General features: G+C 41.2%; 1 protein-coding gene across 1 annotated transcript in view; it reads left to right on the forward strand.

Moving 5' to 3' along the window:
• The window catches only part of LOC118770637 (cadherin-12-like), a 71,859-nt gene that overhangs the window by 12,372 nt on the left and 42,728 nt on the right, over positions 1 to 16,759 (forward strand). Inside the window, exons 2-3 of the mRNA XM_036518402.1 lie at positions 5,052 to 5,346; positions 15,674 to 15,793. Coding sequence (XP_036374295.1) covers positions 5,052 to 5,346; positions 15,674 to 15,793 — 415 coding nt within the window. The remainder of the gene's footprint in view (positions 1 to 5,051; positions 5,347 to 15,673; positions 15,794 to 16,759) is intronic.

Here is a 16,759-nt window from a genome sequence, read left to right on the forward strand (position 1 = left end):
GCGTGTGTCTGTGTGTGTGTGAGTGGCTTTATTTGTGTTTTTGAATATGCGCATCTTTCAGTCTGTCTGCATGTGTGCATATGCCTGTGTGTGTGTTTATGTGTGCGCTTAGGTTTGTGTTTATGTACGTTTGCTGATATTCCTGTTTCTGGGCTCCAGAATTCTCAACCCAAATGCACAGTTAAAGATTTAATGCTGCAGCGCATTGCTGAGCACCCTGATGAATGGAAATGGTGCGTCTCAACCTTTTTCTTTAGAATAATTTTGTGTTGAACCCGGGACATTGGTATTCAAATTGGATCCGAGTGTTCAAACGCGTCTGGAGTTCACACAACACCGTAGCAGCTTGTTTAACTTTTCATACCATAGTCTGGAAATCCTCTGTGCCTCCCACAGGCAGAGGTGGAATAAGGACGGATTTTATAAAGGAATGTCAGGTGGTTCTCATATTGCTAAGCTGCGTCACTGCAATATATACAAACACATCCATGCGGTTTCAAGGCACAGACAGAGGGCACCCTTTCTGGACAAAAAGAAAGATTCACATGCAAATACTGTGTTGAACAAGGCTTGGGCTACACACATACAAACACACACACACACACACACACGCACACAAATGCAGGAGGAGTGCATCAACTACAAGGAACATGACATTCATTGGGTGTGTTTGAAAAAAAGCAAAACTTTTAAGCAATAAAGCAAAAGCTTTAAGCAAAGCTTTACTGGATCTTAAGTAGCCAGGATCCCCTGCTGGCATTTTCCCATGAACACCCTTTGCACAGTCAAAGTGTGACATCCGACACCAGTGTTTCCCCTCATGTAATGCGCATGCCACCTGCATTCAGCAGTCCAATTGCACCCACTCCTGTAGAGGCTGGAGATGTTTAAAACTTTAATCACTTGAATTAGTACTCAACACTGCAGCACAGTGAAGCAAACAGAAACACGCAGGGGAACGCACAGAGGTATAGGAGGACTTCTGTATCATAAGCTTAGGGCGGCAGTGTAGCATAGTGGTTAAGGAGCAGAGCAGTGCTTGTAACCAAAAGGTTGCTGGTTTAATTCCCCATGAGAGTGCTGCTGTACCCTTGAGCAAGGTACTTAACCTACAATTGCCTCAGTAAATGTCCAGCTGTATAAATGGATAACATTGTTAAAAAAAAAAAGAAAAAAATGTAATACATGTAAGTCACTCTGGAAAAGACTGTCAGCTAAATGCCAATAATGTAATATTTTTCATTATATTACATTATTTTCAGTTAGCAGATGCTTTTATCCAGAGTGACGTACACAGGTTACCATTTTGTACAAGTCATCATATATATATATTGATTGTTCATGCATTTTGTTGTTTCTTTTCCATTGTGATATATTTAATTCCCTTGCTGCGGGATGCAAAGCCATACATATGAAAAGGACGCCAGCAGGGTAACAGACAGGCCTGAGAGACTGCTGAAGAATGAAATATCGTGTCATTAGTTTCTTGTGTGGCAGGGGGCGCCTGCCATCCTGGCTGCACCTTTTTGTTCCTGTCCCAGTCACGGGTAGATGCCCATGTCTCTGAGTAGCCTTTGTGTTCGTCTCATCTGATACACTGGCACTTGTCTCAGGTCCGCTGTGGCCTAAGGCATGATGCTGACAATGCTGTTCCTGCTGTAATAGCCTTTTCGTCACAGCCTCAAAGCGTCTGCAGCCTCGGAAACACCTTGCTAATTACACCTATCAATGGAGAAAAGTTGACTGAAAGCTGGTCATACAACTGCTTAATAACCAGCAATGCACATATCACATAGACATCCTTTCTGGAAGATGCAGGATAATAAAATGATAATACTAATAATTAAGATATTCAATCTGACTCTAAAATTAAACAATGGCATTTCTGAGCTATAAAGTTGAATGCTTATTGCATTTCCATAAGCTATGACAGCACTGGGTGAACATATTGCATGTTCTCCCCGTCTGTCTGTCTGTTTGGTATCAGCCGACCCAGAATGCACTAAGAAGAGTTCCACCACCTCCATATTTTATTTTTTTTTTTTCTTTCCTCTGTCTTCTTCTCATTCCAATTCAATGTAAGCAGGGTTTGTTTTGTTAACCTTTTTTTTTTTTTTTTGCATTTACATAAGAATAAGTTTGGCACTATTGTGTGTGGAGATGTTTTTAGAATTGAATACCCCCTGCTTAGTTTAAGCCTCTAAGTTCTACCTGTTACGAATGGGAGTCAGCTAACCGAATTGGGCACAGAGAGGATTCCAAGCAGACATCTAAACGCAATCCTTGCTCTTCATTCCAAGATATTTATATTGACATGCTATTTAAAAAACTAAGTAAATAAATGCATAATACAATAATACAAAAGCTGTGAGTCAGTCTGCATACAGATGCACTTATTCTTCAGTGCCACTGCAGCCTTTGACTTACCTAGTGGATATGAAAGCTTTCTCCTGTGCTCCCGTTCCAGTAATGAAGCTCCCTTTTTACAATTGATTACTATTATACAACTAATGGAATTTTTAATTAACGACGCTCAAATTTCCACATGTAATTACTAAGAGAACGCGTGGCTTTTCTTTTCTTTTTTTGAAATGTTTCTCTGTTAATGTATATATATATATATATTTTTTTTTTTTTTTCAACTGAACAGGTATAAAAGTTTTTTTTTTTTTAATCTGATGATTAACTGCCACCCATGTGATTAATCTCAGCTGTTAAACATAAATACAGTACCAGTCAAAAGTTTGGACACACTTTTCTTTATTTTTACCATTTTACACATTTTAGAATAACAGTAAAGACATCAAAACTATGAAACAACACAAATGGAATTATGCAGTGACCAAAAAGTGTTATAAACAAATCCAAAGTATCTTATATTTTATATTCTTCAAAATAGCCAAAAGATATTTCTTGAAATTAACTTTTTGGAAAGAAATTGATATGTAGGTATTGACTTTGCCATTTGTAGTTGTCTAAGAAACACATTTTAAGCATTTAAGCATAAGTCTTTAGATCAAAATGTATTTGAATGCAAGTTTCCCTTTATTTTACTCAGGTGTGTCCAAACTTTGACTGGTACTGTACGTGGAGCTGTTGTTTAAATGCATGTTTTCAACATCATGTACTCATTACCAAGCATTGTGTCTAGGAGTATATCATGACAAACTTTGTAATAAGCTCAGGCCAGATCAGACATTTGTGTGAAAAGTCTGTTCGTACTAAAAACATTGAAACCCTACATGTATTCACACCCATTGACCACAGTTGAGCCTTACTGAGTGTGCAGATTATGTAAATGATATCCTTGTGTTTAGACCAGCAAAGATCATGTGAAGTAGGCTAAACAGATTAATGTAGGGTTAAGGTCTTGGATCCTGATCTGTGGGGTCCAGGTCTCATCTAAAGAAACTGACACCATTGACATCCTGGCTGTCGACACAACAGCTTGTGCCTTGATGACTACAATGAACGCTCCAGCTGTAGGTTTCAACTCCAGCCTGTAGCCAAACCCCAGGGATACCACAATATCAGTTCCACAGGCTATTAAACTATGTCCTACTTCACTGTAGGTAAACACAGACCTAGTCCTAGTGGATTGTCTTAAAGTCTTAGCATCTGGGCTCTAGGTTTATGAGAGACACCTCTTCCCGTAGCGTGCTCTCATGTCAGCACACGTCTCAGCTTGAGATCAACTCACTGGGATATGTGATAGAGATCCATTTCCTCCCGTACATGGTGTTTCACAGCTGTATAGATCTGCTGATCCTGATCTCACCGTGAGGAACCAGCTTGAACACACGCAGGTGCTGCTGCTCTGTGGGGTACTTCCTTTGATTCGCCCGCGGATCAGTATCTGTGTCAGAAACAAAACCGACAAGAGGAAGCATCTCTTCGTCTCACATGACATGACAGGGAATGCTCATGAGCCTATGAGGTTTACAACAACTGTAATTGGTCTGAAGCGCAAATTGAAGTCTCTGTAGTCTTGAAGTAAAGGTTTTAAAACATGTATATTTTTCTTTTGTCATAAACAGATTTGTTTTCCTGGTTGCCACATGTAACTAAAAATATACGACTGTTACGGCTGTAGTCTCTGAGGTATCGCACATCAAACTCATTAAAAAAAGCTCTGACCCAGTTAAATTTGATAAAATTAAATGATGCGGTAGATGGAAGTACTTAGTTAAAAAAAGTTAAGTCCTATTTATGTGTTTTGTTCTGAGCATGCATTTCTTGTTTATTAAAGATAAGATGTATGTGAGTAGATATTCAACTCTAGACCCTACCTGTTACCATAAAGCTATGTTAGCTTATTAAACTCTTTATTTTAAAATGCTTAGTTTGGTACAAGGGTTTTTTTTAAAAAAACAAAGAAAACATTCTTGTCAGTAAAAAAAAAATGAGTCCAAAACTATAAGAAGTGGATGGATGCATAAACTACTGTTTTTGCTTTCCTTAGCAGCAGTTCACGATGGTTAAACATAGAGTCACAAGTTGTGTGCAGTGACCACATCACCATTCACAGCTAGGGCAGGACTGTATCACACGGTACGCACTCGATTCAGTGCACAGAAAAAGGCGTGGCAGCAGCTGACATACGAAGCAGAGACCATGACGTGGCAGCAGCTGACATATGAAGCAGAGACCATGACTGCATTTAAGTTCAACGTTTGACCCCGCTCCACGTGTGAGCACTGGACCCTGAAAAAGCATGCAGGCTCTGTACAGTTGGAAGGGAGTGGCTGTAGATAAGTAGGCAGGTGCAAGGAGACGCATGTGTTCCATATGGCGAGCGTGTTAGGACTGTCTGTCTCAGTAAGATTAAGAGCCATTTCAACATTTCCCCTTTTTTCCCACTAGCTGAGGAGTTACAATGACAAATGGAAGCAGATGCTATTGTTTCCCTATATGCGCAGAGTGATCTCTGTGAATGTCATTGAGTCTGTGGTCGTTTTTCAAACGTAATCCCAAAAACCACAGGCGAATCCTTAATCCTTAGTGGACAGGGGGAGTTCTGATTGACATGGTGCTGTTCTTTCCTCTCGTAGCTCCACACCGACCTGGACAAGGGTGACAACGCGGTGAAGTACACTCTCTCGGGAGATGGTGCCGGCTCTATATTTACCATCGACCAGACGACCGGAGATATACACGCCTTAAGGAGTCTCGACCGGGAGGAGAAACCTTACTACACGCTACGTGCCCAGGCTGTCGATGTGGAGACTGGCCTACCCCTCGAGCCAGAATCGGAGTTCGTAATCAAGGTTCAAGATATCAACGATAATGAGCCAAAGTTCCTGGAGGGTCCTTACACAGCTAGCGTGCCAGAGATGTCACCAGTGGGTGAGTTAAAAACTGCTCTTTTTCATAGTCAAAATGAGCCTCTTGTACTTACTTTTATGGTTTCCTCTCTCGTTTGATTACACTTAACTTAAACGCAAGTCTTCGTTGTTGGGGTAATAAAGTTTTGCAATGCAAAAAATTTAATTGCCAATGTGCTATTTTTTCTGGGATATGAGGACACATTTGCAAATATTACAATAATGGCTGTTTGCTTTAATTCGATTATTTTAATTCGAGTGACAGAATGCATAGCTATTATTCTTGTGTGGTGGCTGATGCCTTTGGAGATATGCCTTTTTGCTCTATTAAATTTACGCTGTCAAAGTCTACATCAAAGCATACAGACCTGCAATGGTTCCTCTCTAAAAATACATATTCCGCTGCATTAATGCTGGCTCCAGCACTCTCTATACAAGTCATGGAAACAAGTGTTTAAAAACGGGTGCCATCTAATGGCATATAATGCATGAGATTAAAGGGCTTGTATCTGCTGGCAGAGGCCCCGAGATAAAACACGTCAGAGAGGGGAAAGTGACCAGGAGTTGACGTGCCAGGGAACGAGAGCCAAGGTGACTTTTCTCCAAAGCTGCCCCCCCCCTCTCTCTCGCGCGCTCTCTCTCTCCCTCTCGCTCCTTCTCTCTCTCTGAGTTTTCACCAAGGTTTTTGTCTGCCACGTGCGTTGGTTGAATCGGATGGGAATTTATTTACAGCGCTAAACCCGCTGGGGCCCGAGCCCGGGACGAGACGCCGAAAGCATCTCTCCAGGGACCCATCCTCTAACATGCCGTTCCTCTCTGAAGTCAGCCCCCAATGACTCTCAAAGGGGGGGGTCCACTTGGTAGCTTTGTAATTAAGGCCACACTCACCCTGATTTTTCTCCTTTACTGCTATGGCTGGTCTTCGGTGAACGCTACCACTTGTAATTGGTAGAAGGAGTGGCGCGGGGGGTGTAGAATGCGGTCTCACTGGATAGATAATGGTCTTCCTTCTCAGATGTTTAATTAAAGTGACCCACTGGCTTGTAGATTGAAGTGATGTGAGGTGAAGCGATGAACAGCATGCCTTTCTTGGAAGCATTAAGCCTTGAACATGCACTGAAATCACCAAATGACAAAGCACACAACTCACATCTAGTACTAAGCATGGGCTGTACGCCATTACCTCCCTGTACGAGCTACGATACTATCACTCTGCTTTTTTCAATGTCAAAGTTAAATCTGGTCTCTCAGGAGTCTATGACATCCCTGTTATTGCCTTATTTTAGTGAATGATGTTGCATCTGCATCATAGTTTGAGGGGACACTTCAAACAAACAAGTCTGTACTGCTGGGGTTATTTCACTGCTTATTTCTAGCGTGCAATATCTCTATGTAATTATACTGTTATTGTAGTGTAATAACATGATACATTCACCAATCATGTCCCTGTCAGTCCAAATTGGAATACTAACAAGTGTGGAATGCTCATAGTTTAGTAGACATATTTAACCTGTGACAATATCAGGTTATTCCATAAAAACAGCAGCGCACAACATAATATCTTCAATATCTTGTGAGTAAACTGATTGTTAGAGAATAATAGTGGCTATGCAAATGCTTGAAAACAAAAAAAGAAAAAAAAAACTGGATTGATGTTTGATGATTTGGTCGGTGCTGGATTGAAAATGCATTACTTAGATGTCAGACTGATGGTGCAACTGCTTAGGGAAAGAGGCCTTGTGGTGTTTGCTGAGTAATGTCTTTGGAATGGAGGGAAGATAATACAGAGAACATGTCTGTGCATTGGGTAGGAGGTTTGGCATTGCGCTGCTTGTGGAGTGAAGGTAGCATTTGGCAACCTTCAAACAAAAAAAAAGGAGTTGGAATGGTCAATGGAAGAGCCTCAATATACAAGGCAAGTTCCTTTTCAATATTACAGTTTGTGCAAGGTTTTTTTTTTTCTACTGGCAACTATACACTGTGATATTAATGCACCTTAACCGTACCCCCAGCCCCAGTCCAGACACAGGTTTAACAGTGCTGTTACAGGTACCAGCTGTATTTAATAGTATTGATATTATAATGAAATATGAATAATACTAGATTGATTTTATTTCACGTAAAATGTGTTTCCTCTTTGTGGTTGCATTTATCCAGATGATATGATTTGTATAGAGCATTCATTATATAGAAACATTATGCAGCTTCCGCATGTGATGTAGAGGTGCGCAATATGAACATTTATTCATTAATTCATTTTGCAGATACTCTCCCCTAGAGTGACTTGCAGCACTAATTTGGCATAATACTTTAAATACCTGTCACAAATTACAAAGGCAAGCAGGATAACAATGAAAGCAGTTCAGAATGGCTAGCATTACATTAACTAGACACCTAACTCCAAAGGCAGTCAATAACATGAACATATCCCAGAATGCATCATTGTAGCCCCCCCACCCCCCCAGGGCCTGCAATGTGGCCGCTGACAGCCCCAGACATGGTTGTAAGCTGGAAATAAACTCAGCGCTCTCCTGCGTATCACCTGTCAGACCTGTGAACTCTCACCCATCCAGCCTCCGTTATGGGCTCCCCCCCTGCACCGGCGGGATAATTTCACATCACACGGAAACCGCTGGTCCGCGGCAGATAATGTCAGTCTGTGATAAAGCCCGAGACAAGGGGTTCCTTCTCTCTCTCTCTCTCTCTCTCTCTCTCTCTCTCACTCCATCTCTCGCTTCCCGGGCCCAGCCATCCCCATGTAATCTGTTAGGTTAAAAGGGGTTGAATGTGTTGTCCTGGGAGAGCGGAATACCTGTTCCTCTCTATAACAGGTGTAATAACGTTCTCAGTTCAGGAAAGGAAACCTACCGGCGAGCCACGCTCATGGCATGAGAAAAGTAAGGGTTTTCAAAGCCGGCATTCAGCTCCTGTTAATCAAAAAGGCATTCCTGATGAGAATTATTTGCAAGCTAGGGGTAAGCCTAGAACAGAAGAGAGAGAGAGAGAAAAAAGTTTAGGTTATTTTGTTTGTAACTTTTTATATGGCAGGCACTGTAAAGCAAGGACATGCATGCTTTAACTTCATACGAATTATTCAAGGTATTTATAGAAAGAATTCAGGTTTATTTTCCCGCTCAAGGATACAAAGAGGTATCCCACTTAGGATTCAAACCCACAACCTTCAAGTTCATTCACTTTGCCTGTGGTTGTATTGTCAACAACCAACCCTGTGTTGACGCATTGATGGAAATTGATTTTTGAATTTTCTACTTTTTTTCTCTTTCTGTATGTAATCCATACTGCTGAGCACCTTTTGAAGTAAAAAAAAAAAAAAAAGTTATTTTATATATTAAAAAAAGTTCTATTGCCCAGAGGGGAAAATAAAAAAAATGGATTTGAACATTTGGGCGCGCCCTGTTCCCCGCGTTCTTGCAGTGCGCGGCAGTCTGGCTTTTATGTTTCCCTTCCCGGGAGTGACAGATCAAGGTAATCCACTCGCAGATTGGCTTTCCCTGATCTGAATGGCGATGAAGCCTTGGCGCACAGGCCCAGGTATCAAAGCCCCCACAAGATCCCTGATTTAACCTGCCCGAGCTGCCTTCCAGCGCACCTCTCTGCGTTCTCCTCGCAGTCCTGTGGCTGCCGTCTTTCCCAGTGTTCTTTTTTTTTTCTTCTGCTCTATAACCCACCTCTGTTGCTGAGCTTATGAAAGCCTACATCACTCTTTCAATCAGTCATATGCTAATTAAGTCTGAAAATACTAACTCGGGTATATCTTGCAGCATCATGCTCTGGCCTGTTTCTTTCTCTGTGTCTTATGTATTTATTTATTTATTTTTTTGTATGTATATTACATTACATTATTGGCATTTAGTGGACACTTTTACCCATTGTTTTTATGATGCTGGATATTTACAGAGGCATTTATGGGTTAAGTACCTTGCCCACGGGTGCCCCATTGGGGTATTGAACCAGCAACCTTCACCCATGTCTGGTTCCAATCAAGATAAGCTGAGCATCATGAACATCCAAGCCACTGCTTAACTTACTACTATTTCTCATATTTATTAACACGGATAATAATATCAATATGATGCTCACGGCTTACTGCATTTCAGGATGACTGCCCTTTAAAGAGTGGCCCTGGCTTGTATTGCCTATCAAATGTGATGGAGCAACAGGGGGATAGCATGACATTTAACAACCAGAAAGCTCATTGGGTATAATGCAATCAACTACCATAGAGTGTACCTCATTCATCCTACTGTGACTGTGAAAGAAGACCCCTGGTCATTGCTGAAGTTCATAGGGCCTCGCTTAATGAAATACTGGTGTGTGGTTTAGTATTTAAAACATTACCCCTAAACAAGGAGGGCAGAAATCTGTGACCCGTGATTAAACATGGCAGTAAGAAATGGAAATGATCTGAAATGATGCATGAGCCAGTGGAAGTTGAGATTCATACAAATTATGAAATGTAATTCAAGGCTTATGTGGAACTGTAACTGAGTATTATACAAAATGACGCTGATACCAAATGGCTAGATACTTCCAGTAATTCTATAAAGTTTGATCTGGATAGCTCCCATTCAACCACTGAGGCATTAGAACATGTGTGTCATGGGATTTTGCATGAACTTGCAACCGTCTAGCTCCATAGCGGAAATTGTGATCACAAAGCCAGTTGAACAACAGGCAAGAGTATGTGCTTTAGGTTTTTCAATTGTTTGCAGGAACAAGGCACTGAGTTTGAGAATTTGGGGTGGAGGGGGGTATTTTTAAAGATATAGTTGTAAAGAGCAGGGCTTCTACACCAAAGATTGCAGTTTTACATCTTGTGTGGGCCACTGCTGTTGCATCATTGTACATGGTAGTTAACCTAAATTTTCTGGGTAACATGTGAAAATGGTACGCTATGCAAGTCCTTCTTGGGTAAGAGTTTCTAAGCATAATGCTAGCAGATACAGTATTTATTTAAATGTCAACTAAACTTAAATGTGAATAAATGTCTGCTAAAAATATAAAAAAGAAAGGGGTGAAGAATGATAAAATGGCACGCAGAGACACACAGAGAAGCCATGGCTAGTGGAGCCACAGACAGACTGAGAAGAGAAGAGAAGAGAAGAGAAGAGAGAGAGTGAGAGTGAGAGAGAGAAAGAGAGAGAGAGAGAGAGAGAGAGAGAGATGCGCCCACTCAGAGTGATGAGAGAGCTTAGTAAGGTCTGAGGCGAGAGGAACCAGTGTCTAAGGAAGGCCACTGTGATCCCTTTCAAATGAAAATGGCTAGCAATTTTGGAACATGGTTATTGCCTTTTGCACAACCCAGGATAACCCTAAAAAAAAAAAAAAAAACGGTAATAAATCATTAAAACGTTACAAAAATGAAATAAAAAAATAATAAGCCATCAAACAAACATCTTAATGAAGCCTCATTTTTATTAGAACAGGGAGGGAGCTGGTTGCCAAGCTAGTTACGATGGGCATGACCTCACAGATTGGTATTGTCTTTTGGAATAATAGAGTTGTCATCAGCAAACACTGATGATGCAACTACATTTGGAACGAGATCTGGGACAGACCGTTCTGAGACGCTGCTCAGACAGTATCGCAAGATAGCGGAGATATTTGCTTTGCGCAGACACATGCTTTCTCATAAACAGGTACTAAGTGGGCACGCACATGATACATGTTCTTGTAATCTGTGTGACAGCTGTGTAAAGCAGTGTGACCTTTAAATATGCACACTGTAGACCTTTAACGTATGCGTGCGAAATTCAAGTATGCCGCCGTGACAGCAGTGTGAATTTAGAATGAACCTCCTTAAATAGATTACATCACACAGAGGCACTCCACCTCTGATGGCACTGTATTAGGTTCAGTGTATTCTAAGGAAATGCATTTGATGTTCAGCGGTTCCAGAGAGAGAGAGAGAGAGAGAGAGAAAGAGAGAGAAGCTTGCTGTACCGAGAGCTGTGTTTGCAGAATTTAAATTACAAGTAAACGAGCGGGACTGTGTAGTTTTTTTTTTTTTTTTTCCTTTTTTGTTCTCCTCCCAGCCTTGAAACTCTGGGCAGCAGCAGCTCTGGAATGGTGTTTTATTAATTTTCTCTTTCAATTTGCTCCCACATCATTAAGATTTGTAAGATTAATTCCGCAATGGTACACGGGTAATAACTCAGCCATTGTTCAGATCCAGATGATGCACACCTCTTTATTTGTCCAAGATTTTTTTTTTTCACTAGGATGAACTGCAAAAATCATTTGCATAACTGAGGAAACACGCCCCCCCCCCCCCCACCCCCCCTTTAAGCAGCCCTTTTTTAGAATCGCCAGTCTTATGCTAGGCTTGTCTCACTGTGACAACCTCTTCCCTTGTGCAGGAGCACTGAGGAATGATGAATGCAGAGAAATGCATGCAATCCTCTGATGCACACAGGAGCATTTTTCCCAGATTATTTTTCCCACTGCATGTTACAGAGTGCACCACAGTGGAGTGGGCTCTCAGTGGAAGATAGGCACTACTCCACTGATGTCAGCCACAACAAGTCATAGGGTGCCTTAGAGCAGTGACACAAGGAAACTCCGGCTGATCAGTTCAGGTCAGTTCGATCCTGCTCATTGTCGGCAAATGTCAGATAGTCAGATTGCGAGTTAACTTGTGGTAGGGCATGAATGGTGTTACACTCACACTCACTGGTATGAGAGTGTTGTTAGCCTGTTCGTTTAACTTGAATAAATGCATCCATGTTCTATTGTGCTGGAAGCTGCTCTGGATAAAAGTATGTGCTAAATGCATGCAATGCAATGTGAATGCCGCAGATGGTTTTGAACCCAAATTGTAGGGCTCCGCCCATGTTCAAAGAGAACACCTTGCCAACTGAACCACACGGGACATAGACACACATTATTCTTGTATATTTCTGCCTGTGTGATTTCATTCGCTATGTGGGTACTGGAGTGGAGTTCCCTTTATTATTGCTAATAGGCTTTGCGGTCAGTCGGATCTTTAAGACATCAACCCGCACTGCATGACGAATCTAAAACAGATACCCAACCAAATTTTGCAAACATATTTAGGTTTATATTTGCACCCTGGTGCACTAAACCAAGCAGAAAGCTAGGTCACTTCAAAAGCAAAAAGCCGTGACAATGCAGAGACTCAAATACACATTTGAATGTGACATTTGAATAAATCTGAATAAGACCATTAAATGTGTCTATAAACGCATCCTCACACACAAGGCCCCCTGGCCAGCCTTTGTGGTCAGACCGCTAAAAGACAGCCAAGTTTCTCATTCCCTTTTTATTGCTTCTACTTCACAGTGAATCGATACGTGATGGCGCCGACATGCTCATTATTTACAGTTATTATTATTATTGGAACAACTTGCAAGCTCACTTCAGCTGAACTGCGGTGAAATAAAGATGACCCCGCATTTACAACAGCACAACGCATTGTACTGCATTGGTGCAGCTCAGGAAGGTAATGTAATAGTAATGATCCTTTAAAAATGCATATCATTATACAATTAATGAAGTATATGAATAATGAATAATGAAGTAGTCACATTATTATGATGATGAAGATTATTATTATTATTATTATTATTAACAATAATACTATTACTACCACTACTGCTACTTCTACAACTACTGCTACTCACAACAACACTACCACCAAAGCAACAACAGCAATAACAACAACAACAACAACAAAACAACAATAATAATAATAATAATAATAATAATAAGAAGAAGAATGTTATTATTGTGCACACTATACTGTATGTCTGTTGTTCTGATATAATGGATGTCTGAATACTGCTATTCCCATCCGCATTAGCAAATGGCAGTTCCTCTAATTCTGCCTGTAGCCCTTACCACAGTGCATCCATTCTGTGTCCTTTTTGCACAGCTAAATGGATCTTTGCCGAACAGACAAAGTCAGATTTCTGCAGCTTCTCTGCAACACTGAAGCATATTTCATCATTTTTATTATTTAGTCAGTCATAGTCTGAGTCCTCAACCACACTGCTAGGTGTGCCAGTTGAAATCCTACAGTGTTTCCTTAATGTTATCCAAAGTGTCAATGAAATGCAGTTACTCTGGAAACCTAGCGTGGCCGGCAGCAGGCACACTTATTAAATATAGAAGATAAAAGATCTCTCCACTTTATATTTCTGCTCATACCGTGTTTAGTGTAAGGACGTAACGGGAAAATTATATTAGCTATACATTTTGGCCAAGATGCCTTCTCACTGGGAAATGGGAGGTGAGTTACAGTTTGCAGATTTCTAGGAATAGCCTCACTGGCATGAGTAGGGAGTGAATTAAAGCCTCCTCCTCTTTGCCAGTTATCAGAAATCAAAATTGTGTCTGAACTAATATTTTATGTTTCTACTCGACTTCATGAATGTGCCTTGGTATTTACAGGAGTAGCAATGCCACATTCAAGGTAGCACATCTTTCATAATATGGTGAAAGGTACTTTAGATATAACCATTTGATTTTAAGCTCTGAAAAGGAAATTCAGAGCTTAGAATGGAGGGTTCTATCTGCAGACGATGTAGGTTTGTGACATCAAGTCTTATGCCAAAGCAATGTCTGATATCTACAAACATTTTAACTTGTGCAACAAGTAGTTTCAGTTGTTAAACCCAGAGCATGCCAAAAGGACATAACAAAAGACCTTTTTATGTTTAAAATCTTTTTTTTTTCTTCGCTGTCTTCACAGCAGTGTCACGCAGAACCCTGTAAATGTAAATCTAAATATAGTCATCCACAGAAAAAAGTCACACCCAAAGCAGGGCTCACTGCCACCCTTTTACAGCCCTGACGTGAGGGTGTCCTTTATTGACAAGATTGAGGCTCTGACCTTCCGCACCCGAGGTTTTAATACTACTTTAATAGTTAACCATCTGCTGGCATCAGGAAGCCTGGCAATAAAAGCCAGGCACAGGCAATTACCAGATTGGGTTTATGTTCGCTGCTCCGAGTGATGAATCACTCTGAGATTGGGCACAGGACACAGGTCACCTCCTACTGTCTTTTTGGAATTGTAGCCCCCTCTGTAGCCTGCATGGATTGTAGGTGGGGCTAATGTGATGAAAAGAAGAACTAAGATGTTATTCTCATTGGCTAGGGAGAGATTTGGGTCTGTCTTCCAACATCTTACAGCATGCTGGACAGTTGTAAACCTTAGAGCTGAAGTGTTTGGAAGATATTCCGTTGAGATTGTCCTCAACACGCAGATTTGTTTAAATTTATGTGAAAAAGTAATCTATTAATATTTCAAATGGCTGACCTTATCCCTCACCAATGTGCAACACAGTGTGCAGAATGGTCTATAGTATGTGCATGTCCAGCATGAATGTGCAGTATTGTCTGTAGTGTGTGCATGTGTGGGGTCCACATAATACCCATGTTCTCTTTACCTGTCTAACATAATTATGTCCATGTGATTGACTGCATATGGTCATGGTTCTAATTTAGATGTTCTATTCCAAACCTGTGTGGTGTTCAAAGTAATGTTGAAAATGTTTTGTTGATGCATCTCCCTGGTGCCACATTACATTATGTTACATTACATGCATTTAGCAGATTCTCTTCTCCAGAGTGACTTCCATCACAATAGAACGTAAGTGTATTTATATAATTTAAATGAGCAACAGTGTCAGACCTGGCTAACAACACTCCCAGACTAGTGAGTGTGAGCTTAACACTATTCAAGCTGTAACACAATTTAACTTTTACAATCTAACAGAAGCCAAGTATACTATGATACAACAGTGCCTAGAACACTCAATATACATCACAAAGTAAACATCAAATAGTAGAGGTAGCAGTTGTTAGGGGGTGGGGATTGAAGTGGGACCGAGATGGAGTCTGAAGAGGAGGGTCTTCAGTCTGCGGCGGAAGATGGTCAGTGGTTCCGCTATCCTAACCTCTGTGGGGAGTTCATTCCACCACTGAGGGAGCAATACAGACAGGGATTGCTGAAAGTGTCTGAAAAGTGTGACCCCGTCGGGGTCTGGACAGTCAGTTGCCCTGTAGATGGAGAGCACAGCAATCATGTGGGAACATAGGGTTTGAAGAGTGGTTGTAGGTATGAGAGAGCATGTACTATAGAATCCTTGCATTTTAAAATGTGGCAAATTCTTGCAGCTGGGTTATTTGATGAAGATTTAGTGGGTCCAGAAGCCTTTTTTGAGTCAGAGCCGCAACAATCCAGGCCTTGAACCTATGACCCTCTGGCCACAAGCATCACAGAGTTTCCATAAATGTAATGACACATGTCACTGCTTTGAACTGTAAAGGTCAAAGGTTAATGGTGTCCCTGTGTTCCTCAGGCACCTACGTGATGCAGGTGACGGCCACGGACGCAGACGACCCGACGTATGGAAACAGTGCGCGTGTTGTGTACAGCATCCTACACGGACAGCCCTACTTCTCTGTCGATCCCAAGACAGGTAGAGTACACCTTTAGTAAAGTAAAGTATACCCTTGGTCATGTGCCCTTATTCCCAAAGGGTGTTTAACTTAACAGGAGTTTTCATTCTTATCTTTGAAAGTGTCACCTTGTCCTGTGATGAGTTTAAGTGTTACTGGTTGTTTATTTCTGTCTCAATCACTCAATTTTAATGCAATTAATGTTTAAGAACTGAAAATACTGGAGGTGGGTAGCAAGAAAGAGTTACTGCATGCTACTGCAAATAACCTGTGTGAAGCATATTTTAATAACAGTGCTCCCGTCTTACTTTGAGATGAGCCTGTTTTAGAACATTGCCTTGTAAGTGGGGAGAATTACGTATATTTTCTTGTGCTCAACTGACAAACACATCAAACAACTTTTGTATGAATTGAACATGTTTGCAAAAATGAGGCTCCTTATATGACCTTTTTCAGGTGATGCAGGAGGGTCAATCTATACTGCAGTGAATTGCTGTAATTAGTGATTTACAGACACACACATACATATATACATATATATATATATATATATATATATATATATATAATTAGGGCTGGGCGGTATATGGAATAGCTATTTTTAGCGCAATAACAGCTATCCCCGGTATGTGGCGTTAGGTTTCTTCCCATATTGTTTTCCCTCTAGTCATACCTGATATATGATAAGAGGGAGAGGGAGTGAAACTCAAATACATTCATGATGGGCAGTCCCCAGTAGCTTAGGTAAGGCCTTTGCTTTGAGCTCAAGCTGAGCTACGCGGTGCAGGTTCAGTCCCAGGCATGTCATTCACCCTGCCATTCATCAGGTGCCGTCAAGCTGCTCGAATGATGTCATCAGAGTAGGGCCCATAGCGTGTGACGAGCGCCCGCTCCATTGTAGTGTGCCGAGTGACCTGTAGTGTGAAAGAGAGCCGCTGGCTGAGAGAGAGTGTGTCAGAGAACTGCATTTGTCTTGCCTCAGCAAT

Source organism: Megalops cyprinoides, chromosome 2 (assembly GCF_013368585.1).
Source record: "Megalops cyprinoides isolate fMegCyp1 chromosome 2, fMegCyp1.pri, whole genome shotgun sequence".
NCBI classification, from domain to species: domain Eukaryota; kingdom Metazoa; phylum Chordata; class Actinopteri; order Elopiformes; family Megalopidae; genus Megalops; species Megalops cyprinoides.